General features: G+C 40.4%; 3 protein-coding genes across 4 annotated transcripts; all 3 read left to right on the top strand.

The window, feature by feature from the left end:
* The first annotated feature begins 3527 nt into the window (after positions 1-3527).
* Positions 3528-7822, top strand: LOC134010865 (N-acetyllactosaminide beta-1,3-N-acetylglucosaminyltransferase 3-like). Its single transcript, XM_062450156.1, has 2 exons — positions 3528-3661; positions 5305-7822. The coding sequence occupies exon 2, from the start codon at positions 5315-5317 to the stop codon at positions 6464-6466; it is 1152 nt and encodes a 383-aa protein (XP_062306140.1). The 5' UTR covers positions 3528-3661; positions 5305-5314; the 3' UTR covers positions 6467-7822.
* On the top strand, positions 3535-23893 carry LOC134010864 (N-acetyllactosaminide beta-1,3-N-acetylglucosaminyltransferase 3-like). Of its 2 annotated transcripts, none has more exons than XM_062450155.1 (2): positions 3535-3661; positions 21988-23893. In XM_062450155.1, the coding sequence occupies exon 2, from the start codon at positions 21998-22000 to the stop codon at positions 23162-23164; it is 1167 nt and encodes a 388-aa protein (XP_062306139.1). In that variant the 5' UTR covers positions 3535-3661; positions 21988-21997; the 3' UTR covers positions 23165-23893. The 2 variants fall into 2 exon arrangements, with proteins under 2 accessions (XP_062306139.1, XP_062306138.1); XM_062450154.1 differs by lacking the exon at positions 3535-3661 and adding an exon at positions 17137-17721.
* On the top strand, positions 9956-12946 carry LOC134011349 (N-acetyllactosaminide beta-1,3-N-acetylglucosaminyltransferase 3-like). The gene has a single exon (XM_062450949.1). The coding sequence runs from the start codon at positions 9977-9979 to the stop codon at positions 11141-11143; it is 1167 nt and encodes a 388-aa protein (XP_062306933.1). The 5' UTR covers positions 9956-9976; the 3' UTR covers positions 11144-12946.
* Positions 23894-24942: the final 1049 nt, after the last annotated feature.

Here is a 24942-nt window from a genome sequence, read left to right as displayed (position 1 = left end):
GAGACGATATTTATGAAACTGTGAAGGTGAAGTCCCACATCTCACATGACCACAATGTAACTTTTAAGTTAAAATAAACTATTTAAAATTTGGATTTGAATCCAGGCTGTTGCGGTACTGCACCAGCATGTCTGAAAGAGCATGCACACTAACCCAGTGAGTTAACAGGGAGCCCTGCTTTCTTCTGGTTTTCTGACACCCTAACTGTGGGTTGTTACAACTAGATAGTTCAATGTCAAATTTTATGTTGAGTGGAGATTTTTATGATCCCTGATAGCTCAGTGGTTAAGGATGTGGGCTACTGTGTGAGGGGTCTTGTGTTCAAATCTGGCTGAAGGATCTTCTTACAGCTCAATTTTTGAATCATTCTCACAGGATGAGAGTTTCATTTGTTTAACCCTCGTGCTGCCTTCGGGTCACATGACCCAAAGGTTCATAACGAACCATCGTTGTGTTTACCCAATTTTACCCAATACAAAAACAAATAAAAATAATTTTAGTTTAACCTTCGCAATGTGGGGGGTCTGAGACAGCCCAGCGGTTAAAAGAAAATGCTTCACTTTGTTTTTGTATGCGGTAAAGTTGTCGCAATACGACGGTGGGTCACAATGACTGATGGGTCAGAACGACCCGAAGATAACACAAGGGTTAACTACATGCTCTTGTGTTTCTTCCCATTGGCACTTATTTGTTTATCACAATGTGTGCTCATGTTTTGGTTACCCGCAATGTTTTGGGGGTTATCTCATTGTTTATGATCATTGACCTATGCACTTTTGTAAAGCTCACTCTTGGAGAGAGAGCTTTACAAAGCGGAGTAGGCTAATCTATGCGCTTTCAAGAGCTACGAATTTTCAAGAGACACTTTAACTACGGTGTCTTTGGGAACGGCCTGTAAAACTAAGATTCGTCGTACGATGCATTCTACAATCAATTTAGGCTTATGACGCTTTCGGGAAACACAGCCCAGAGGAGTTGTTAGACTTAAAACTACTGGGACACAGGCCCCTTATTCATATCAGAACCTAATTTGATATCAGCTTTGGCAGGGACATCACTGCGAGACAATCAAAGCGTCTGCTAAATGAATAAATGTTAATGTAACTGCCATGTCACCAAAAGATTAGCTAGTCAGCAATTCTGTTCCGCTACATAGACTTTGTGTCCTGATCCTACCTTGTGTATTTATTTAAATACTTAGGACGAGGGCAGCAATGAGACGTTTAGAGAGAGAAGAATATCCACTTCTGGTATGGTGATAAAAATAGACTTCTTTACAAAAGAGGTGGAGGATTTGGACTTTGTGCTTGAGGGGCCTAATGCACACAATAGTTCAACCAGAGCCCGTTTATATTAGACATTCTCTGGTTCAACTGAGTATGTTGAAAGGGGAACAGGAAATCACGTGATGGAAATGTTTTTCAAAGGAGTGTTTCCTTTACATTTAGTTTCTTTTGTCTTACCTTGTGAGTAACAGTAAGTTTCAGGCATGTAAAACTTTCCTAGTCAGAGTTAGCAGGGGGTGCATTGCATTTACATCAAATGGAAAACAAGGCCTGCCATGAAATGCTCTCCCCTCTCATACATTTTTCCCCCTTCTACCCTAGCATCATGTACATTTAATAGCATGCATTTAATACCAATACATGTGTATGTATAGGTTGGACAGTTCTGAAAACAAGAGTCAATGGTGGGGGATTATTATGTTTAATTTTTTTCATTTATTTCACTGACTTAAACAATAAGAGTAATATTTCATATCTTAAAAAAGGATTTGATGGTGAGAACATTTATTTTGATGCTGATTCATACAGGTTTTATAGTACTTGTCTATTGTAGGCAGTAAAACCTTTGGTCCGTTTTTGACCTGTCTGAGTAACCCACCCTACTCGCAGGCTAACTGCATTAAAATTGCATGCCTTTGAACCTATACATTAGTATGAAGAGCCATGTGAAATACTTTGAACATGGTAAACAAAATATATGTATTTTGGTAATCATAGCTGGGGTACATTTCCTCAGAATGCGATGTCGTGGAGCAATGTTGCTTCACGTTCGTTACTGGTTTGAATGACGAGTATTAAGGATTTTGTGTTGAGAATAACATCTGTTATTAACACAGATAACCAACATTCTTCTCTTTAATATTATAATAAAGAAAGTATAATGTGAGACCTCTGTCTCCCCTTCGTTTGGTTGCGATATCAAGACGAAATCCTTCACTTTTGAATTCCGAGTGGTTGGCGCGCTCCCGCGAGGGGGTGCTTCTCAAGGAAGCCGTGCATCTGATAGTGATGTGTCGTTCGGTCGTTCACTTACAAGGACTCGGGAGTAACGAGTCCTCTCAAAGAGAGATTCGTTCATTTTCTCGTGGCCGCGCATCGGGAGAGGTAACGGTTTCCTCTAAACCAATGCAGGTCACGTGAAAAAAGGATCCAAAGACTCGTACCCGGCAAGATCGGGGCGGACCACCCTGTTTTGGCCAGTGCGCCTTGATCGTGTGCCAGCTTAGTGTGGGTAGGCGGTCAGGAGCGTCTTCTTTTGTGTTCTTTGATTTGGTTCCGTCCAGCATCGACCACAGGGTAAATAAAGCCCTTTGATTTCACTGTACATTTCGCCTCTGTGTCCTTGCTCGCACCCACAGCGGGCTGTCGGTCCCCACCCTCCGGGGTGGTGCGTAACATCATTTAGCAGACGCTTTAATCCAAAGCGACTTCCAAGAGAGAGCTTTACAAAAGTGCATAGGTCAAAGATAATTGTACGCAGCAAAATTTTGGTTGGCCGAACCAAATCTCTTTTTTGAAAAGTTGGCAGCCGGGTGGCACACGGTGCCCGCACAAAACAAAATCTGAATGGTGACAATCGAGCGGTCAGTCTCGGTCGCTCATTTGCAGGTCACGTAAATGATACCTTATAATGTCAGCGTGTGGGACAATTCACCTTGACGGAGTGTGCGCCCTGATTCCCCTGATTCTACTGCCTGGGCTGGAAGGGTCTCCCAGTCAGAAGCACGAGATGGGGAGGGGGGCATGTGGAAAGTTGAACTCCCCACTGGAATCCCGAGGGGGGAATCTATCAAATAGCGCACCTCTAACTTTGTAAAGCATGTAAAATTTGTCACACTACGAAATGCTACCAAATTAACCACAACTTATTAATAATACGAATACAGATATGGGGTTGTCATTTCCGGCATATGACAATATGAGTCTGACGTAATGTTTATTTTACATAAAGCTCAAAAAACAATTTTGCGCTCAAGATAACTAAGGGTGGGTTCGCCCAGGAAGCGACACAAGATAAGGCCGCCACTGCTCACAAGAGATTGCCTAAGTGGTCTGTGCCTTCATAGCACTATGACGACAGTCTCATGCAAGGCATGCAATTTGGTTCGGTTGCTTTCCAAATAGGCTATATTTACTTAAAGGGAACAGTAGGCTATCACTGAGTCGTGCGAGCCAGGATAATAAAACTATTTAGCCAAATTTGGCTAAGGTGTGCGCAGAAAAAAAAAACTGGAGCTAACACCTGATGGGTCATTATTGCATGACTACATTTTGCGATGAAACACTCATAGCGGTCATATTTTGTGTGACAGAAGTACAGGCTAACCGTTTCCCGACTTGATAACACACACGACAGCAAGGATATAATTTTGAAGGTAGGCAGTTTCATGTCATTTCTAAATTGTATATGATATGCATCTACTACTTCTATTTGTTCAAGTCAAATAAATTAAAGTCGGCTCACCGAGTCGACTGCTTTTGTTAATGATTTGTTTCATTTTAGTTTTGAAAGGCAAAGCGCCATGCCTTGAGAGTAGCATATTCGGTTTATGATCAAGCCTATTTTTTTTTTAAACAAACAACCAAGGCAAAAAGTGAGCTTTATGCTTTGTAAACTAACATTTTTATTTATAACAGGAAGGTACGGTTTTGTTTATTTTAGACACAGGCTAGCCTACACCCTGTCATCCTGTATTTCCGACAACCCATTTAAGTTCAGCATTTTTCTCTCAATAATTTTCTATTAAATAGCCTACTGTAAGCTAGCTTAGTTGCATTAGTTTGACAAGTTGGCACAGTTACCTAAGACAAGCCGAAAACCATAGTGTAGTTTATTTATCTCATTTTCTCCAGACATGACACCATTTGAATGTTTGCCACCATTTTGCATTCATTTCCATTAGCTTATTACTTTCCTCTATGATGCATCTTAACCAACTACCCAAACTTCTTTCACGTTAACTTTCTTGTTAGTTTGGGCTATTGTTTATTTGTATTAAAACACATTAGGCCCTATTTTTGGTTTTAATTAACCCTCCTGTGTTCAAAAAGTGTTTACACCCTTGGTGTACACCCCCCCCCCCCCAAAAAAAAAAGAAAAAGAAAAAAAGACCCAAACTGTAGCGTTAGACATTTCTGCAGCAGTCTATCGTTTTTACAGTCACCAATGTGGTTAGCTAGTACCTACTAGTAGTTAATATTCACAGGAGAAAAGAGTACAGACTACCATCTCTCTTTGGTCTAGGAACTCACACTGACCGTTTATTTTGTGCACGCTCTCAACAGCATCCTAGTGCACGCAGGTACACACGTTCCAATCTGACGTCACTGTGTAGACTATTTAACATGGCTTTGCTATATTATCAAATATGCTCAACACAAACACATTCGGACCATATTAGCGCATGATATTTTACATTGTATTTATTTCTATTGTGAGGGTTATTATGCTTATTGTTATCACATTGTTATTTGAGGTTTCTTAGAGACTATACAAACTATTGAATCTGATGTTATTTAGCCTGCTATATTTCCCTATCTAGACAACAAGGAAGAGTAGCCCTAATTTATTTATTCAGTGTTCAACGACTATTTTTCTGATGTCTCTACATGTCTGACATGTTTCTAATGTCTATTAGTATCGGTTCACTGACATCGGATTGATGTGATTAAAGGCCGTGCTTTTACAATTATTTTCCAAGAATCTGCTGTGGTATAGACACTCGATTGGGGAAGCATCCATATCGGCCATTAGAAGGGAAACTTTCGCCAGAGGGGTGATGTGTAAAGCACTAGTAGCAGTTGCCAACTTCAGCATTTAGCCTAAGAGCTTATACACAACTCGTGCCACCAATCTTTGATTTTAGCTTCACTAAGCTTGTGCTAAAGCGACCAGATTTGAGTAGACGCCAATGGCTTATTACTATGTGTCCAGTTACATTTTTTTAAAACTATAGTTTACCTAGAGTTGCAACTAAATATTGCCAGCTGCTAAACATGGCTCGTTTTGTAATTTCAGAGAAGTCACAATGAGGAGGAGGACATCGCATTACATTGAATTGGTGGCTTTGCTTTTGATTGGAACACTCTGTCTGGTGCTTATCTTTGGGAAAGAGGCCCACCCTGCAGATGAGCCATCAGATAACATGCAGATAAAGGACACAAAGGGATCAATGCCTGACCAAATAACTAAGAAACCAGATGCCATCACATGGCCACCTTGTCAGCGTAATGAATCTGCATCCAACGTGACAGGCTTTTCTTCACTTCCCGGCCACATCCAAGACTTCCTGTATTATCGTCACTGCCGCCACTTCCCCATGCTGCTTGACGTACCTGATAAATGTGGAGGTCCACAGAACTCTGCTGATGTCTTCCTTCTGCTGGTTATTAAGAGCTCGCCTTGGAACTATGACCGCAGGGAGGTTCTACGTAAAACCTGGGCAGAGGAGAGAATCCAGAATGGTGTATGGGTGCGTCGACTCTTCATCTCAGGAACCACAAGCTCGGGATTTGAGAAGTCAAAGCTGAACAACTTACTGGAGTTGGAAAACAAAGAACATCATGACATCTTGCAATGGGACTTCAGTGACACCTTCTTCAATCTAACAGTGAAGCAAATTCTGTTTCTCGAGTGGATGGAGAGGAACTGCCCAAATGCTCGCTTCCTGCTCAACGGTGATGATGACATCTTCGCCAACACAGATAACATGCTGGAATACTTTCAAAGCCTCAAGGACAATGATGGAAGCAAGCATCTGTTTGCAGGTCATCTCATCCATTATGTTGGACCCATCAGAGACCGAGGCAGCAAGTACTATGTGCCAGTTCAGGTACAAGAGTCAGAAACATACCCCCCCTATTGTGGAGGAGGGGGCTTCCTCTTGTCAGGCTACACAGCTATGGTCATATACAAAATGTCTCAGTCAATAACCATATTGCCCATTGATGATGTTTACATGGGGATGTGCCTGCAAAAGGCTGGTCTTGGCCCGGAGTCCCATTTTGGTGTCAGGACTGCAGGAATGCGCATTCCTTCAGAAAGGCTGGATGCATTTGACCCTTGTTTTTACAGGGAAATTATTTTAGTGCACAGGTTTTTAGTACATCAGATTTACATAATGTGGCATGGAGTACGTGACCCTAACCTGAAATGTAATGTACAAACTTCACAACTTTGAACTTTTCAGGTGTCTCTTATCTTGTTTCTTTTTTAAGTATTATATTCAGATTTCTCACTGGAGATTGGTGATTTGTCTTTATGTATAACGATATGTAATATTTTGATGGTTTTTCAAATTTGAAAAGGATTTGTTTTTCATCCTTGTTAACGTTTATAAGCAATATTTATGAAATTATTTTTCAGGTTGGAGAGCATAATTGCTGAGGTGAATGGTGAGCATGTCTTGGACTGGTAGTGTCAATCATAAGAAACAGGATGCATCACATACCATATCTTTCACACCAATGTAAAAAACCCAGTTAATCCCTTGATGTATATGGACCTACTTTTTATTTTTTACAATTTATTGAAACATGTCGGTTAAAACCCGTTTAGGACCTGCATGCAGTTTCTAACCATGAAACAAGACTCCTCATAAGTTTAACTTATAGTGCAAGAGCAGTCAACACAAAACACAGACAAGTTGTACAACATGTTCTGTCAGATGGCACATACCCTGGGCCTGGGAGGGTTATTGCTTTGTGGAGTGGCTGATGACTAACTTTCATTACAGTTGGTCGATAAATGTAACTGATTTAACTTCTTGTACTCGCTGTATATTATATTATTGTTGCTTGCTTTCCTACAGGTACACTCTTTCACTTTTGAAGTTCATGTTGTTTAATTTGTAACTTGTTTAACTACTTGTTCTTATGTTTCTTCATATTGGCAGTTATTTGCTTTTCACAATGTATGCTTCATGTTTTGGTAACCCGCAATGTTTTTGAGGCCATCTCGTTGTTTATGATCATTGGCCTATGCACTTTTGTAAAGCTCTCTCTTGGAAGTTGCTTTGGATAAAAACGTCTGCTAATCAACCAAAGAGAAGATGTGGAACATTCTCATTGGTAGTGAGTGTGATATGATTACTTGAACAGATGGCACTGCTCTTTACACTAGTGAATGATGCCAAAAAACTGCCAAGTCACCTAATAATTAGCTACAATCAGCAATACTGGACGACTTCATCCATCATTTATTCTGAACCCAGGAAAGTGTCTGATATGCTGTTGATTTTGCAGCATTGCACGATGCACTATTGTAATTGACGTGTTGTTGCACTGCAGTTTGGATACCATCATTTTTGTTCACCGTAGCTGGAAGCTAAGATGTGGTTACTTTGCACTGTGGTTAGTAAACATAAACTGCCCCATAACACCCACCACCGAAATACTGTTCGAAATATGCACTTACAATCCAAGATGGTCTTCTGTACTTTCTATATGAGGTATTTGTACGTCGCTTTGGATGAAAGTATCTGCTAAATGAATCAAATGTATTCTGTTAAATACAAAAATTAAATGTAATAAATGATCCATTCATAAATTAACATTCTTTAAGAAAACATTTCCAAAAATAACTCAGCATATTCAGTTGTTGCTGTGGTCTTGAACTTGTGAATAGCATCAGCAGCTTAACCCTCCTGTTATGTTCACAACTGGCTACAGCAATGTTGTTTGTGGATCATTGTGTGTAAATATATATACAATATATGTACACTACCATTCAAAAGTTTGGGGTCACTTAAAAATGTCCTTATTTTTCAAAGAAAAGCAGGTTTTTTTCAATGAAGATAACGTTAAATTAATCAGAAATACACTATACATTGTTAATGTGGTAAATGACTATTCTAGGTGGAAACGTCTGTTTTTTTATGAAATATCTACATAGGTGTATAGAGGCCCATTTCCAGCAACTATTACTGTATGTGTTCGAATGGTACATTGTGTTTGCTAATTGCCTTAGAAGACCAATGAATGATTAGAAGGATTAGAATTAGAATGCCAAAGGTCTGCAATGTTGTAATTTCTGCAAATGGAGCATTATTTGACGAAAGCAAAGTTTGAAGAACAAAATTTTTATTTCAAATAAAAATAATTAACCTTGTAAATGTCTTGACTATATTTTCTTTTCATTTTGAAAGTTATTTGATAAATAAAAGTGTGAGTTTTCATAGAAAACACAAAATTGTCTGGGTGACCCCAAACTTTTGAACGGTAGTGTATATAAAATCAGAAAATAACTTAATTTAAATTACATTTGACGTTATGTTTAATTTATCAAGCAGACAGTTTTTCTCCAAAGCAATGCAAATTGTGCATAGGCCTAAAAGTAACGTACAGCCAAAAAATGAAGGATAGGAAGTTCAAAGTTCAAACAGTATTTCAGTGGTTAGACATTGCATTTTACCAGGCAAGGTGCAAGAGTACTGAGCAACAGAGCAGCAATGACACAAACTACAATAATTCATGGTACGATGCAACAAGAACAGCATCAGACTGCAACATCATAAACAATTTAGTTTGTTTACATACACTTTTAAGTATGATTTCCTGCTACTGATTAGCACTCACATTATTTGGGGCAAGTTGCAATATTCCCCTGCCCTGTGCAAGCAATTCTGGCATGTTTTGGGGACATTTCAAAACTATCTCAGGGCTACTCAAGTGAACAGTCGAAGCCTTCCCAACCAATAAATAGAAGGCGGCTGAGATCCAACTGGTGCTAGGCAGACGAAACAAGGATGTGAAGTGCCATTTGGCTGGACACAGATGGAGCTACGTAATAAAAAGATCCTGTGTATTTAGTGTATCCTATTCTGAAGGAGCATCTGCAAAGTATCTGTGAAGGCAACTTTAATGAGAGTTTATGTTACAATCTTTGCTCAGTCAAATTGCAGTGCACACATTAAGTACAAAGCTGGCCATTGATAAGGACTGTGATGTGTAACTCTGGTCATTGTATTGCACGTGTTTCCTTCTTACTTGATATTCGTTTTTGTTCAAAGCAAAAATCTTTGATAAACGGCTCTGGTCCTTAAAGTAAAACCTACAAAAAAGGACAATCAGGTAAGATTGCGAATTATGTATCATTATGATGCTCAATGTCTCAACTTTTTAAAGCATTTTTAAAAGGCACTATATGTTCTGATATATTTAGAATGTGCTCTGTAGACTATGTTTATATCAGGACCATATAATAAGCCACGGTAGGCAACAGGTTGTACATTTGTGTGAAAACTGACAAGTTTTCAGACACAGCACATAATACAGACCACACACATTGTCACTGTCATTTTTATTTTATATATGGTAGGCTAATAGACTGCACTGTATGAAAAGTTGATTGATGTTATGTAAACTGTACACCCGGGAGATGAGGAATCTAAAGGGAATAGTGTACATTTACATATTCAGTCCTCTATCTCAAAATATATTTATTTGTACCCGTTCACTCTGGGAAGCATACTGAGTACTGGCCATCGTTGAGCAGTCCTTATTTCAACATTTAGAACCTGTTTATCAAGCTTTGAACATTTGACTACAAGTTTTGAGTAGATGCTATTTGAATAAGTATACCACACGCCTAATACTTTGTGTCCAGAGGGAATTATTTTATAATCACGTCTCACAGCCTCACCTAGATGTTTCAACTGATAAATCTTTTTTCTTATTTCAGAGAAAAAAGAATGATGAGAATGCCATCTCTTAACCTCAAATTAGTGGCTTTGCTTTTAATTGGAACTTTCGCCTTGGTGCTTATCTTTGCGAAAGAGGCCCACCCTGCAGATGAGCCATCAGATAACATGCAGATAAAGGACACAAATGAATCAATGCCTGACCAAATAACTAAGAAACCAGTCCGGGTGCGGTCAGACGCCATCACATGGCCACCTTGTCAGCGTAATGAATCTGCATCCAACGTGACAGGCTTTTCTTCACTTCCCGGCCACATCCAAGACTTCCTGTATTATCGTCACTGCCGCCACTTCCCCATGCTGCTTGACGTACCTGATAAATGTGGAGGTCCACAGAACTCTGCTGATGTCTTCCTTCTGCTGGTTATTAAGAGCTCGCCTTGGAACTATGACCGCAGGGAGGTTCTACGTAAAACCTGGGCAGAGGAGAGAATCCAGAATGGTGTATGGGTGCGTCGACTCTTCATCTCAGGAACCACAAGCTCAGGATTTGAGAAGTCAAAGCTGAACAACTTACTGGAGTTGGAAAACAAAGAACATCATGACATCTTACAATGGGACTTCAGTGACACCTTCTTCAATCTAACAGTGAAGCAAATTCTGTTTCTCGAGTGGATGGAGAGGAACTGCCCAAATGCTCGCTTCCTGCTGAACGGTGATGATGACATCTTCGCCAACACAGATAACATGGTGGAATACTTTCAAAGCCTCAAGGACAATGATGGAAGCAAGCATCTGTTTGAGGGTTCTCTGGCACATGTCGGTGGACCCATCAGAGACCGAGGGAACAAGTACTATGTGCCACTTCAGGTACAAGAGTCAGAAACATTCCCCCCCTATTGTTCAGGAGGGGGAATTCTCCTGTCAGGCTACACAGCTATGGTCATATACAAAATGTCTCAGTCAATAACCATATTGCCCATTGATGATGCTTACCTGGGGATGTGCCTGCAAAAGGCTGGTCTTGGCATCAAGTCCCACATCGGTGTTCACTGTGAAGGACTGCACATCCCTTCTAAAAGGCTTGATGCCCATGACCCTTGTTTTTACAAGGAAATTATTTTGGTACACAGATTTGTAGTACATCAGATTTACATCATGTGGCATGCAGTACGTGACCCTATCCTGAAATGTGGCGGAAAGACTTTGACACTTTAGACGTGTTGATTTCCCAGGCGTCTCTCTTAGTGATGAATCTTCCCATATGTTTTGTCAACAATATAATTTGCATATAGTGGTCAACTGACATCTGGCAAACTTCTTCATCTGTACCAGGACAGGGCTTCTGTCACGCTGAGAGGTGGTGTAGGACCCAAATGCAAGGGAGTACGCAGCCATTTTGAAAACAAAGGGTTTAATCATGAAAAGCCAGGGAAACAGAAAGGTTACATTTACATTTAGTCATTTAGCAGACGCTCTTATCCAGAGCGACTTACAGTAAGTACAGGGACATTCTCCCCCGAGGCAAGTAGGGTGAAGTGCCTTGCCCAAGGACACAACGTCAATTGACACGGCCAGGAATCGAACTGGAAACCTTCAGATTACTAGCCCGACTCCCTCACCGCTCAGCCATCTGCCTGGGTACTCACACAGTCATGGGTAGTAAGGACAAGACAAAGACTGGACACAAAACAGAAACCTAAAGACACAGAACCAAACGACACACAGGTGGACACAATGAAGCTAACGAGACAGGTGAAGACAATGACAGGGAAACACTAGGACAGGGAAAAACCAAAAACAACAGGGGGGCACGGCTGTGGCCGTGACAGCTTCCATACATGAGGATCTATAATAGGTAATAAATAGGTCTATAAAAGGTACACTCTTGCACTTTTGAGGTTCATGTTGTTTAATTTGTAACTTGTTTAACTACTTGCTCTTATATTTCTTCCCATTGGCACTTGGTTGCTTATCACAGTGTATGTTCATGTTTTGGAGTCCCGCAATGTTTATGGTGGCCATCTCGTTGTTTATGATCATTGACCTATGCACTTTTGTAAAGCTCTCTCTTGGAAGTCGCTTTGGATAAAAGAATCTGCTAAATGAATGTAAATGTAAATCCTTCACATTTGTCCAAAAGAGATATTTTTGTGAAGTAAAGAGAGTTTTTGTAAAGTAATTGTACAATTCTGATCTCTATTGGTGATATACAAATGTAGTAAACATGTGTGATGTGAGAATTCTAAACAACCGTGCTTTTATAACTACACTTTCACTCATTCCAGGACATCATGTCCAACTGAATTAAGGTGTGTTATTTTGTTGTGCTTATGGACACAGTAAGGGTGTCACCCATTTTGTTTTTCCCCCCGAAAGCATAGGGACCTAAAAACCTAAATGAGTTCAGAGCTGGTTTTTGTGCGTGTTCCTTTTTGTATATAGAAATTAGAGCAGATATTTGTGAAGTGCCCTCTACAAGACTAATACATTTTTATATATTATTTTAAAGATTCCGTTTCTGTAGTGTGATAAAATGATTAATGTAATGATGCAATGACTGTAAACTTTCAAACTGTTTCAATAAATATTCAATGTTATGTCTGAAAACTCCTCGGGGGAACCAGGAATATTAAGTCCCTTATGAATGTAGTCAAAGTAGGGATGATGTCTCCACATCAGTGTGTCAAATGTTCTTCTATTGTCTGATTTTAAAGCTATTGGAGTAGTCAGGAAAATAAATCTTGGTTATGTGCTCATACCTTTTTATTCAAAGCACAACCAATTAGCTCTAACTAACAATGAAGCAGATTCCATAACTAGAGTGCATTTACAAGAACCATCCAAAACTCACTTTCCATATTCCTGCATTAATGTCTGTTTGCTTGATTTGTTCCTAAAGCTTTGCATAAATTAAATAACATGTCAACAGTCAAACAAGAAGAACATGTCTGGTATACATATAGAAGCTATGATGAATATTGATCTGATATTGAGCATGTGATAATGTTACATATAACATTGGTTGTATAACTTTTGTAACTAGAAAGTGCATTTCCTGCAGAAAATGGGTTGGAATGCTGAAAGCTGAAATTAATTTTAAAAAATTGCTGAAAATACAGAAAAGAGAAAATACCCTTTAGTGGGCCAATGGGGCGAACAAACATTCCACCACTGACCCAACACAAGTACTAAAAACACCTTTAAAAGTACCAAATCCATGGGATTTATTAATACAACATCATTTAATAACTACAAGACAACAAACTCCAAGGCTAAGAGGCAGCAAGACCAGAGGCCTGTTCCATAAAGCGAGTTTACCGAATAAGCCAGACTTATGTCAGTTAGTCGGACTAATTTCTAGTTCATTCGGTTCCATAAAGCTAGCTCAACGTAGTTTGAACTCAGTTACTATGGTAACTTATGCTTCGAAACTAGTCTGGTCCGGGTCAGGCTAATTGTCAGGCTTAGACCGTGTTCTTGCTTAACCAGACGTTCCTGTAACACTGACCCAACGGGAAAACCATGATTTACCACGGATATTCTCATTTTCTTATTCTCATCAGTTCAATATGTAGGCTACATTTATAGAAAATCAACTTAAATAGCCTACATACGCAACAACATTTAGCCTAATGCATTAACCCTCGTGCTGCCTTCGGGTCACATGACCCAAAGGTTCATAACGAACCATCGTTGTGTTTACCCAATTTTACCCAATACAAAAACAAATACAAATAATTTTCTTTTAACCATTCCAATGTGGGGGGTCTGAGACAGCCCGACAGTTAAAAGAAAATGCTTCACTTTGTTTTTGTATGAGGTAAATTTGTCGCAATACGACGGTGGGTCACAATGACTGATGGGTCAGAATGACCCGAAGATAACACAAGGGTTAAACAATGATGAACAATGATTTGATACACACCATAGCCGTTAAATGTATGGCTATGGTAGTTTGTGATTTCAAATGCATTGAAAATGAACAGCGTCATATAGCAGCCGTTTAAACTGGCTGAATGAGGCGTAGTGGTTGTCTCCGACGGTAGACTACCCTACGTTATTTAATTAAGGCTACATGTGTTCATTTTTATCTGATATTAGTGCTCACACATTAAAATGTTGTGATACATCTGAAGGCCGTTAGAATTATATCATTTTCTCACAGTAAAAGTTAAAGAATATCATCCGAGGTTCCCTGCACTGGGGTGCGAACTCGGGTAACCAGCCTCGCATTATCAATACGTTGTCGTACAACGCTTTAACCAGCTACACCACCGAAAAAGCCGTTACCTGTCGGTGCGGGTGGACGTACTTTATGCGATACGGTTTTTATATCAATTAAACTAGATTACACAGATTTTTTCTTATTCTTAACATTTGCTGTATGTAGGCCTATTGTGAACTGGAGGGACTTTTATTTTTACTAATTATTATTACTGTTGACAATGTTGACGAATCATCAACATTTGTTTTCTGGGCACTGTATAGACCTACCTAGTCCTATCATGTTACGTTTCATTTCAATAAAATAACACAACACTCAAGTGCACGGATTTATAATTATTACAACACGGATTTGGCTTAATAATAATGACTGATGGAAGAAACTCGAGCGATGCCTGGTGCTGCTTCTCTGGCAATGTGAGATTTGTCTTTAACAAGAAGCGGTGGCTTCGTTCCTTCTATGGCTCTGGTTCAGAAGAGCGGCAAAACTTCGAACCAGTTCGTGACGTTTGAAGTATTGAACGTCATCTATCACGTGGTTTCGTAATTTGATACAAGCTCCAAAACACTTTTTCGAAACTGTGCGTATTGGTTTTGCGACACAAGCATGGATGCGTCAGTGCCATACGTCCCATCCCTAATATTAACACGTCAATTGGTTACTGGTGTGTTGTATCATGTATGTCTGATACTTTATTAACATGTATGTATTACATGAACTTATAATACATAAGGCAATATTGTGAAGCAGAGCTAGAAATGGCTGTGCTAGCTACCATACTGTACCATACTGTACATACCAAACACTAGCCTAATGACGACTATATTGTTCCACTTAACGTTTAACCATCGACTGTTGAAGTAAATGGGACTTGTTAAACGTTTTTTTATTCATCAGCCCACTTACAATTTACCACATTAACAACACTTATATTTGTAGTACTTGATGCAAGTTGAATCTAACCATTATCACCAGCAACTGCTCAATTTAAGACAAGAAAGGAGTTTGGTAAATACAACAGAATAAACAAGGCAACCAACTGCATTCAATAAAACATTTTATTGTACAATATGTCCAGTGTTCTTCCACTCCTTTTGTTTGTAGTGATCCGGTGATCTTCTGGCTATGATACAAGTACAGCTAGCTAGAGTAAAAGTGTTGCTTACGTAGACCTACAGTCTAGCTCCAACTGCATTTAGAAACTAACAAGCTTACGATCAACTTTAACTAAAGCTGACTATATAAAATACTACTAATAACAATTGATATGTGGTGGTCGAAACATGAAAAAATGCAGGATTTTCGTGAATTTACCAGCTAACTTGCTTCGGGCCCCTTAATCTGCAATTCATTGTTACTAGCTCTACTAACTAGGCTAATAAGAGCTCTATAAAAGACTTACTTTGTATGCCAACCAACACCAATAACTACAACTAATTTGACAGACCTATATAATTTGACAGGGGGGGGGAGTGAAGCTTGTGATAGCTGGGGGGGGGGGGGGGGGGGGGGCGGGGGTTCCTACCAAATCTCACGCCAAGGTTTTTGGAAAAGTTGGCAGCCCTGGTGTATACCCCTTCGTCTTAGCCCTAGCCCTCGATCAAAAAGAGTATTGGGACACCACTTACTCTCACGGGAACGCGCAAAACTAAGGGCTAGGGGTAAGACAGAGTATTGGGATTCGGCTTTAGCATCACATAATGGTGTTCAAATGATTTGACAGTGACAGAGAGTGGGTGGATGTGTATTTAAAACGTTGAGAGGGGAGCAAACCTGTTCCACCACCTCGCCCGGTTGAACGGGGTCACATTTTTATTATCTTCCAGGACGAGGGAAGACCAAAATGGTCTTATGGAGACAGAGGAGTCTGAGGAAAACAAACTTTTCCTGGATTCAAAAACATTCCCCAAGGACTACATGGCTCATGGACACTATTTCAATGACAGTAGTTGATGTGTTATAATGTGTGCTTTTCTATTTGTTTAGAATGTTGTTTAATTGATGTTTGATTATAACTTCCCTTTAGGAAGAGTTACCTTAGTCAATGTTTTGATCCAAATAATTGTATCATACTAACAAAACCATTTATGAATGTTGTATTGTTATATTTTGAAGTATAAGCAATACATGGCCATTTGAAATAACTGAACTCAAAGTTACCAACCACTTAACACTTAGGGCCCATACGCGAATCTCAGGATGACGCCCAGGTGGGGAGTAACTGACAAATGAAAGCATTCACCTTCACAAGGATACCTCCCTTTCTCATGGATTATAAAAAACCACAACGCACAATCACGCCCGCTTTTTCGGAAGGATTCACCTGCAGTGTTCGCGACACGTCTAACCTATTCTCAATCAGAAACTCACTGGACCACTACCATTCATTTGTTCTACCCGTTCGACTACAATAACTGACTTGGACCCTTCCTCTTCAAACCAACAAAAGTAACTGCGTTATTGCTACATTTCTTACTTGTGACATTGGCATGTTGTGATTTAATTTGCCTATGTTTGATCTAGTTTACAAATAATTTAACCTAACTTTCGTTGGGATTCGTTACCTCTAAGATTGTCCATTATTGTTCCAACGAGGCCTATCTCTCTCCCCCTCTCCCCCTCTCCCCCTAACCCACGCGCTCTCCACATAGCCATTGTGATCTCGCTCTGATTACAGTATAGGCTAGGCCCTACTGTACTGTTCAACTCAAAACTAACCCATAACTTCCATGGTATTTGTTCATTGTGAGAATGCTGTTAAGCATTCTCACTATTGTTTTCCTGTTTCTCTTTATTGTGAGAATGCTGTTAAGCATTCTCACTATTGCTTTTCAACTTCTCATTTGACAGTGACAGAGGGTGGGTGGATGTGTATTTAAAACGTTGAGAGGGGAGCAAACCTGTTCCACCACCTCGCCCGGTTGAACAGGGTCGAACAGCATCACATAATGGTGTTCAAATGATTTGACAGTGACAGAGAGTGGGTGGATGTGTATTTAAAACGTTGAGAGGGGAGCAAACCTGTTCCACCACCTCGCCCGGTTGAACGGGGTCACATTTTTATTATCTTCCAGGACGAGGGAAGACCAAAATGGTCTTATGGAGACAGAGGAGTCTGAGGAAAACAAACTTTTCCTGGATTCAAAAACATTCCCCAAGGACTACATGGCTCATGGACACTATTTCAATGACAGTAGTTGATGTGTTATAATGTGTGCTTTTCTATTTGTTTAGAATGTTGTTTAATTGATGTTCAAAGTGGTTGGTAACTCAAAGTTACCAACCACTTAACACTTAGGGCCCATACGCGAATCTCAGGATGACGCCCAGGTGGGGAGTAACTGACAAATGAAAGCATTCACCTTCACAAGGATACCTCCCTTTCTCATGGATTATAAAAAACCACAACGCACAATCACGCCCGCTTTTTCGGAAGGATTCACCTGCAGTGTTCGCGACACGTCTAACCTATTCTCAATCAGAAACTCACTGGACCACTACCATTCATTTGTTCTACCCGTTCGACTACAATAACTGACTTGGACCCTTCCTCTTCAAACCAACAAAAGTAACTGCGTTATTGCTACATTTCTTACTTGTGACATTGGCATGTTGTGATTTAATTTGCCTATGTTTGATCTAGTTTACAAATAATTTAACCTAACTTTCGTTGGGATTCGTTACCTCTAAGATTGTCCATTATTGTTCCAACGAGGCCTATCTCTCTCCCCCTAACCCACGCGCTCTCCACATAGCCATTGTGATCTCGCTCTGATTACAGTATAGGCTAGGCCCTACTGTACTGTTCAACTCAAAACTAACCCATAACTTCCATGGTATTTGTTCATTGTGAGAATGCTGTTAAGCATTCTCACTATTGCTTTTCAACTTCTCAGTTCTTCCGCCGTTTTTTGGCCTTTAACTCGTTCTGCATACTTTAACCGATTCCTGCAACTTTTGTATCAAAACGTTCAGCTCCTTCAGGAGATGATGGCTATGACTTTTGGTATTTCTCACTTTTATACTTTTTAAGACATTAAGGTTTTTGTGCAAATTATTCTCCCATTAAAAGTAATGGTAAATCCTTTCAAATCATTAAAAAGCTTCCTCCTCTTTCAAACGTAACTACTTCAGCTTACTTTCAGCTAGAGACACCATTCAACCTTTAAAATGTTCACAAGACATTCAGCTATTCCCAAATGATTCAGCTTTTTCAAATGTTCAGCCAATTTTGAATTATGACAGTTTGAAATACATTAAAATGTTTGCTCCTTCTTGATTTTTATGAATGAGCAGCACTCTGCTTGCTGCTCTTTTTCTGATATTCAACTAATTTGTCAAACACATTCCTCTAACGTTCATATAGTTTAACTTACAGAAACAAGTTATACCTTAAAATGTAGGAAGAATTGTCCTCTTTCAGCCAATGTAACTACTAAAGAGCTCACATTTACAGATTTTCAGCTATGAGCCTTGAAGCGAGAGCAGCCTTTCAAATTCTCTCACTAACTTCAATGGAGAGGTGAGTAAAATCAGTCAGAGAAAGCAAGAAGGAACAAGATTTTGAAACTGCCGACAGAGTCGTATTTCTGACCGCACAGACATATAAAGGACATCTCTGGTTTCGGCAGAGTCTTGGGTCTCGGAAAATATCCTTATATTTTGGATTGGACGTATAGTTTTGCGTCTAGGTCAACTTGTTTGAGGTGTGGATGCTAGGTAAATGTTCGTTTTTCTCTCTGCCTAGCTCGTTAGCTATCACAGCTGCGCCATCACCGTGGCAACCAAACAAACAAGCACCAGGAAAGCAAAAGGAACACGTTTTTGAAACTGCAGGTAGAGTCGTATTTCTGACTGCACAGACATATAAAGAATATCTCTGGTTTCGGCAGAGTCTTGGGTCTCGGAAAATATCCTTATATTTTGGATTGGACGTACAGTTTTGCGTCTAGGTTATCTTGTTTGAGGTGTGGATTCTAGCTACATTTCTCTTATTCTCTGCCCTCAGCGCGTTAGCAATCATAGCTGCACCATCACCGTAACGACAGACACGCACCACTCAGTCTCTCACACAGGTGATTGGTACGTTTACTTGACCATGAGAAACACGATTACTAGCAATTGTCGGTTTATGCCAATAATACGATTACTCCGTTTACATGTGTAATTAGTTATGCGATTACTCAATAAACGCGTCTACATGATTCTTTTTTATTAATCGTTGTATGCTCCACGGACAAAACTTGCACCATCATCCTTCTGCAACAAAGTGTCGCCGTGTCTTCCTGTATCGGCTCTACTGCTGTATGTTTCATTCCATCAACACATTGAATCCTACTAAGAAAGCCGAGTAAACGCACTCAATGGTAGGCTACATCTGCTACTGCTATTACTATCCCAACTATAATTTCAGCTGTTAAAACGATAATATTCTTGTTCCGACTAGCTAGCCTACTTCTTCTGTTTAACAGTTCAGCTTTCAGCTTCTCCCGCATTGTAGGCTATTTTAGCTCTTAGCTTTGTTAAGATGATGCAAATGATGCAGTTCAGCTTCCACACTGCCTCTTTTATGTCACTCACACATTTTTGAAATTCATTTCAGCTTGCGGGTATTTTCTCATTTCTCACTTTTATACTTTTTAAAATATAAAGGTTTTTGTGCAAATTATTCTCCCTTTAAAAGTAATGGTAAATCCTTTCAAATCATTGTTGGAATGCTGCTCCAGCCCCTTTCAAAAATACCTTTCGGTTGCTTTGAAGCTTCAGCTTATAACTTTCTACTAAATTTTCACTATTTTCAGCTTTTTTAGCATGGTCAGCTATCCCCATTCAGGTTTTCAGCATTCTCACTGCTGTTTCGCAGGAACAGCCTTTTCTAGTTAGTTATGCGATTACTCAATAAACACGTCTACATGATTCTTTTTTATTAATCGTTGTATGCTCCACGGACAAAACTTGCACCATCATCCTTCTGCAACAAAGTGTCGCCGTGTCTTCCTGTATTGGCCCTACTGCTGTATGTTTCATTCCATAAACACATTGAATCCAACTAAGAAAGCCGAGTAAACGCATAGGCTACATCTGCTACTGCTAATACTATCCCAACTATAATTTAATCTGTTAAAACGATAATATTCTTGTTACGACTAGCTAGCCTACTTCTTCTTCTGTTTAACAGTTCAGCTTTCAGCTTCTCCCACATTGTAGGCTATTTTAGCTCTTAGCTTTGTTAAGATGATGCAGTTCAGCTTCCACACTGCCTCTTTTGTGTGACTCACACATTTTTGAAATTCATTTCAGCTTGCGGGTATTTTCTCATTTCTCACTTTTATACTTTTTAAAATATGAAGGTTTTTGTGCAAATTATTCTCCCTTTAAAAGTAATGGTAAATCCTTTCAAATCATTGTTGGAATGCTGCTCCAGTCCCTTTCAAAAATACCTTTCGGTTGCTTTGAAGCTTCAGCTTATAACTTTCTACTAAATTTTCACTATTTTCAGCTTTTTTAGCGTGGTCAGCTATCCCCATTCAGGTTTTCAGCATTCTCACTGCTGTTTCGCAGGAACAGCCGTTTCTAGTTATAATTACATTTTCTTAAATAAACCATTGTGTATAATACTCGCGTTATCCCTCACGTTACCTGATCTGCTCTACTTTCATAGAATTCATTACTTAAGATAAGACTGATTATTACTAAGGCTATTATTAAATAAGGTTCAATAAGGTTTCCTCAGTCCCTTTAAACAAATTATCAGGTGGCGCCCCAGAACTAGATACTTTATTTAATATTAGGTACAAAGGTGGACATTAATAAGGATTGTAATGTAGAACTCTGGTCATTGTATTGCACATGTTGTATCAAAGTGGTGTTTCCTTCTTACTTGATATTCGTTTTTGTTCAAAGCAAGAATCTTTGATAGAAGGCTCTGGTCCTTAAAGTAAAACCTACAAAGAAGGACAATCAGGTAAGATTGCGAATCATGTAAACATTGTGATGCTCAATGTCTAACAACTTTTAAAAGCATTTGTAAAAAGCATTATGTGTTGTGCAGTGCCGGCTCCTGAAAAAATTGTCAGGGGGGGCAATTTTTCTGATGATTTAGGTGACCTACACACATTTAAAAAAAGATATATATCAGCATATAAGTCAATACCAGAAGCATTTATTGACTGATCTCAAAAGTGTTGGCTTACAAAAGCAAAATAAGTTATCACAGTAAAAATAATCAAGGGTGTTCTTTCACATTCCTCAACACTGCATCTGTACACCCCAGATGTTTCAACTTCTTATTTCAGAGAAACAACAATGATGAGAAGGCCATCTCTTAACCTTAAATTAGTGGGTTTGCTTTTAATTGGAACTGTCGCCTTGGTGCTCATCTTTAGGAAAAGTCCAACCCTGCAGATAAGTCATCACATAACATGGCGATAAACACAAAGGAATCAATGTGTGACCAAATAACTAAGAAACCGGTCAGGGTGCATTCAGAAACCAGTCAGGGTGCATTCAGACGCCATCACATGCCACCTTGCTTGCGGTTCGGCCCCCGACTCCTCCCAGACCATGTGCCGAAGTATCCTTGAGCAAGACTCTGAACCCCAAGTTGCTCCCGATGGGCAGGCCGGCGCCTTGCATGGTAGCTCGCTGCCGTCGGTATGTGTGAGTGAGAGTATGAATGGGTGAATGAGAGGCAAACATTGTAAAGCGCTTTGAGTGCCGCTAAGGTAGAAAAGCGCTATATAAATGCAGTCCATTTACCATTTGCTAGCGTAATGAATCTGAAACCCAACTAAATATTACCAGTTGCTAAACATGGCTCGTTTTGTAATTTCAGAGAAGTCACAATGAGGAGGAGGACATCGCGTTACATTGAATTGGTGGCTTTGCTTTTGATTGGAACACTCTGTCTGGTGCTTATCTTTGGGAAAGAGGACCACCCTGCAGATGAGCCATCAAATAACATGCAGATAAAGGACACAAAGGAATCAATGCCTGACCAAATAACTAAGAAACCAGTCCGGGTGCGGTCAGACGCCATCACATGGCCACCTTGTCAGCGTAATGAATCTGCATCCAACGTGACAGGCTTTTCTTCACTTCCCGGCCACATCCAAGACTTCCTGTATTATCGTCACTGCCGCCACTTCCCCATGCTGCTTGACGTACCTGATAAATGTGGAGGTCCACAGAACTCTGCTGATGTCTTCCTTCTGCTGGTTATTAAGAGCTCGCCTTGGAACTATGACCGCAGGGAGGTTCTACGTAAAACCTGGGCAGAGGAGAGAATCCAGAATGGTGTGTGGGTGCGTAGACTCTTCATCTCAGGAACCACAAGCTCGGGATTTGAGAAGTCAAAGCTGAACAACTTACTGGAGCTGGAAAACAAAGAACATCATGACATCTTGCAATGGGACTTCAGTGACACTTTCTTCAATCTAACACTGAAGCAGATTCTGTTTCTCGAGTGGATGGAGAGGAACTGCCCAAATGCTCGCTTCCTGCTGAACGGTGATGATGACATCTTCGCCAACACAGATAACATGGTGGAATACACTCAAAGCTTCAAGGACAATGATGGAAGCAAGCATCTGTTTGCAGGTCATCTCATCCATTATGTTGGACCCATCAGAGACCGAGGCAGCAAGTACTATGTGCCAGTTCAGGTACAAGAGTCAGAAACATACCCCCCCTATTGTGGAGGAGGGGGCTTCCTCTTGTCAGGCTACACAGCTATGGTCATATACAAAATGTCTCAGTCAATAACCATATTGCCCATTGATGATGTTTACATGGGGATGTGCCTGCAAAAGGCTGGTCTTGGCCCGGAGTCCCATTTTGGTGTCAGGACTGCAGGACTGCGCATTCCTTCAGAAAGGCTGGATGCATTTGACCCTTGTTTTTACAGGGAAATTATTTTAGTGCACAGGTTTTTAGTACATCAGATTTACATAATGTGGCATGGAGTACGTGACCCTAACCTGAAATGTAATGTACAAACTTCACAACTTTGAACTTTTCAGGTGTCTCTTATCTTGTTTCTTTTTTAAGTATTATATTCAGATTTCTCACTGGAGATTGGTGATTTGTCTTTATGTATAACGATATGTAATATTTTGATGGTTTTTCCAATTGAATTTATTTGAAGATTGAAAGGGGTTTGTTTTTCTGACAGGACGAGTCAGACCGGCGGGTCTGACTACCTAACCCCTGTTCTAAGGCCCCATTCCCCTGGAGACCCTGTCCCCCCCCTTCTCACTGGATGATCTACCCCTTCCCCTTGGAGACTCTGCCCCATCTGCCCCTATGCCCCATCAGACCTAGGAGTGGTCTGCCCCCCCCCCCCCCCTTCCCCTTGAAGACCCTGCCCCACCTGCCCCAATACATCATCCGATGTTCGGAGAAGCCTGTTGTACATTTATGGACAGGACCATTCAAGGTCATCGAGAGAACCTTGCACGCCCTAAGGGTGCTGGGGAAAGGAAGTACGTGGTACCACTGGAGCATGTGTTGTGCTGCTCCAGAATCCAGTCGTACGTTGCAGCAGTTGGTGGAGAAGGGCCAGGAGGGCCAGTGAACCTTTTGCTATTGCTACGAATGTGAGAGTCCGGAAAAGAGGGTTACGACTAGGTCAAGAGTGATACTGCTTGACCACACTAGAATTGTACTGGACTAAGAAGGTTTCCGCTATTTTACTTAAGAGTGTGCTATATCAATATCAACATGATTGTTGCTGTATCCCGTGTATCAGGTCCCTGTGAAACCGAATCATTGTCTCGGCTGTGGAGAACCCAAAGACGGGGTTCCAAATGCCGTTGCTGGGGCTGGCTGACCAGGACGAGGAGACAGTGGTTGGTCCGGGCTATGTTGATTGATCTCTGGTGTTTTCAGAGATCAAAAGAGGGATTAAAGAATATATTGTGCTTATTAAAGTTATGCATTGTGCTTATTAAAGTTATGAACTTAGAAGTGTGCCCAGGCTTAAACATTGGGTCTCACACTGAGTGTGGGAAGCAGGCTGTTCTTTGTGTCTCTCTCTTCATTTTCAGAAACAACCTTGAAACCGGGTGGAGACGGCACCCGAGCAGGTGGGACGCGTAGGCAAGAACAACTCCCTGATGCACGAGAGAACAAGCTCAACCCTTTTTTGATACTTGTGTTTCAATTGCACTGTATAAATATATGCTGGGGAGGGACAGATAGCCAGTTGGACTTCGTGAACCAGCCCAAACTCTGTTGCGGGTAGGGAAACGTAGACAACCCCAGAGCTCTGTACTTGTTGATTTCCAACTGCTGCATTAAAGCTGATATTATGGGACCTCTGCGACTCCAGACCACTCTTTCTAGAACACAGATTTGTGTCATTGAATACTATCATTACATATTGGAATAGACACATAGATATATAAATCCTTCAGTAACTGTGGCAACACTGGTAGCGGGCTATCCTCAGTGGGGGGCACGAGCATAAAATAAATAAATAAAAATCTCTGCGCCGCGAAGCGGTTTTCTCTTTTCTATCATTTCACTGTGTGGGGAATTGGCAAATTGGCGCCCCCTTCAGGCAGCTGCAGGCACCCCTGCTTGCTGAGGGGTGGGGGGGGGGGGGGGGGGGGTCCACTGTTTAGTGCAATACTCTAAATTAGTGGGCTAAAGTCAGTTGCACCTCGACTTTCTTCCAAATAACGCACATTTCATTCATAATATTATAAATATAGACCTAACGTTCCTGCACATTTTTGTTTTTTTTAATTGTGTGAAATGGATAATAAAAATATGTAACACAACGATT

The sequence above is a fragment of the Osmerus eperlanus genome, chromosome 24 (assembly GCF_963692335.1).
Source record: "Osmerus eperlanus chromosome 24, fOsmEpe2.1, whole genome shotgun sequence".
NCBI classification, from domain to species: Eukaryota; Metazoa; Chordata; class Actinopteri; order Osmeriformes; family Osmeridae; genus Osmerus; species Osmerus eperlanus.
Note: the sequence above shows the minus strand (reverse complement) of the source record. Positions and strands in the feature narration are given on the sequence as shown.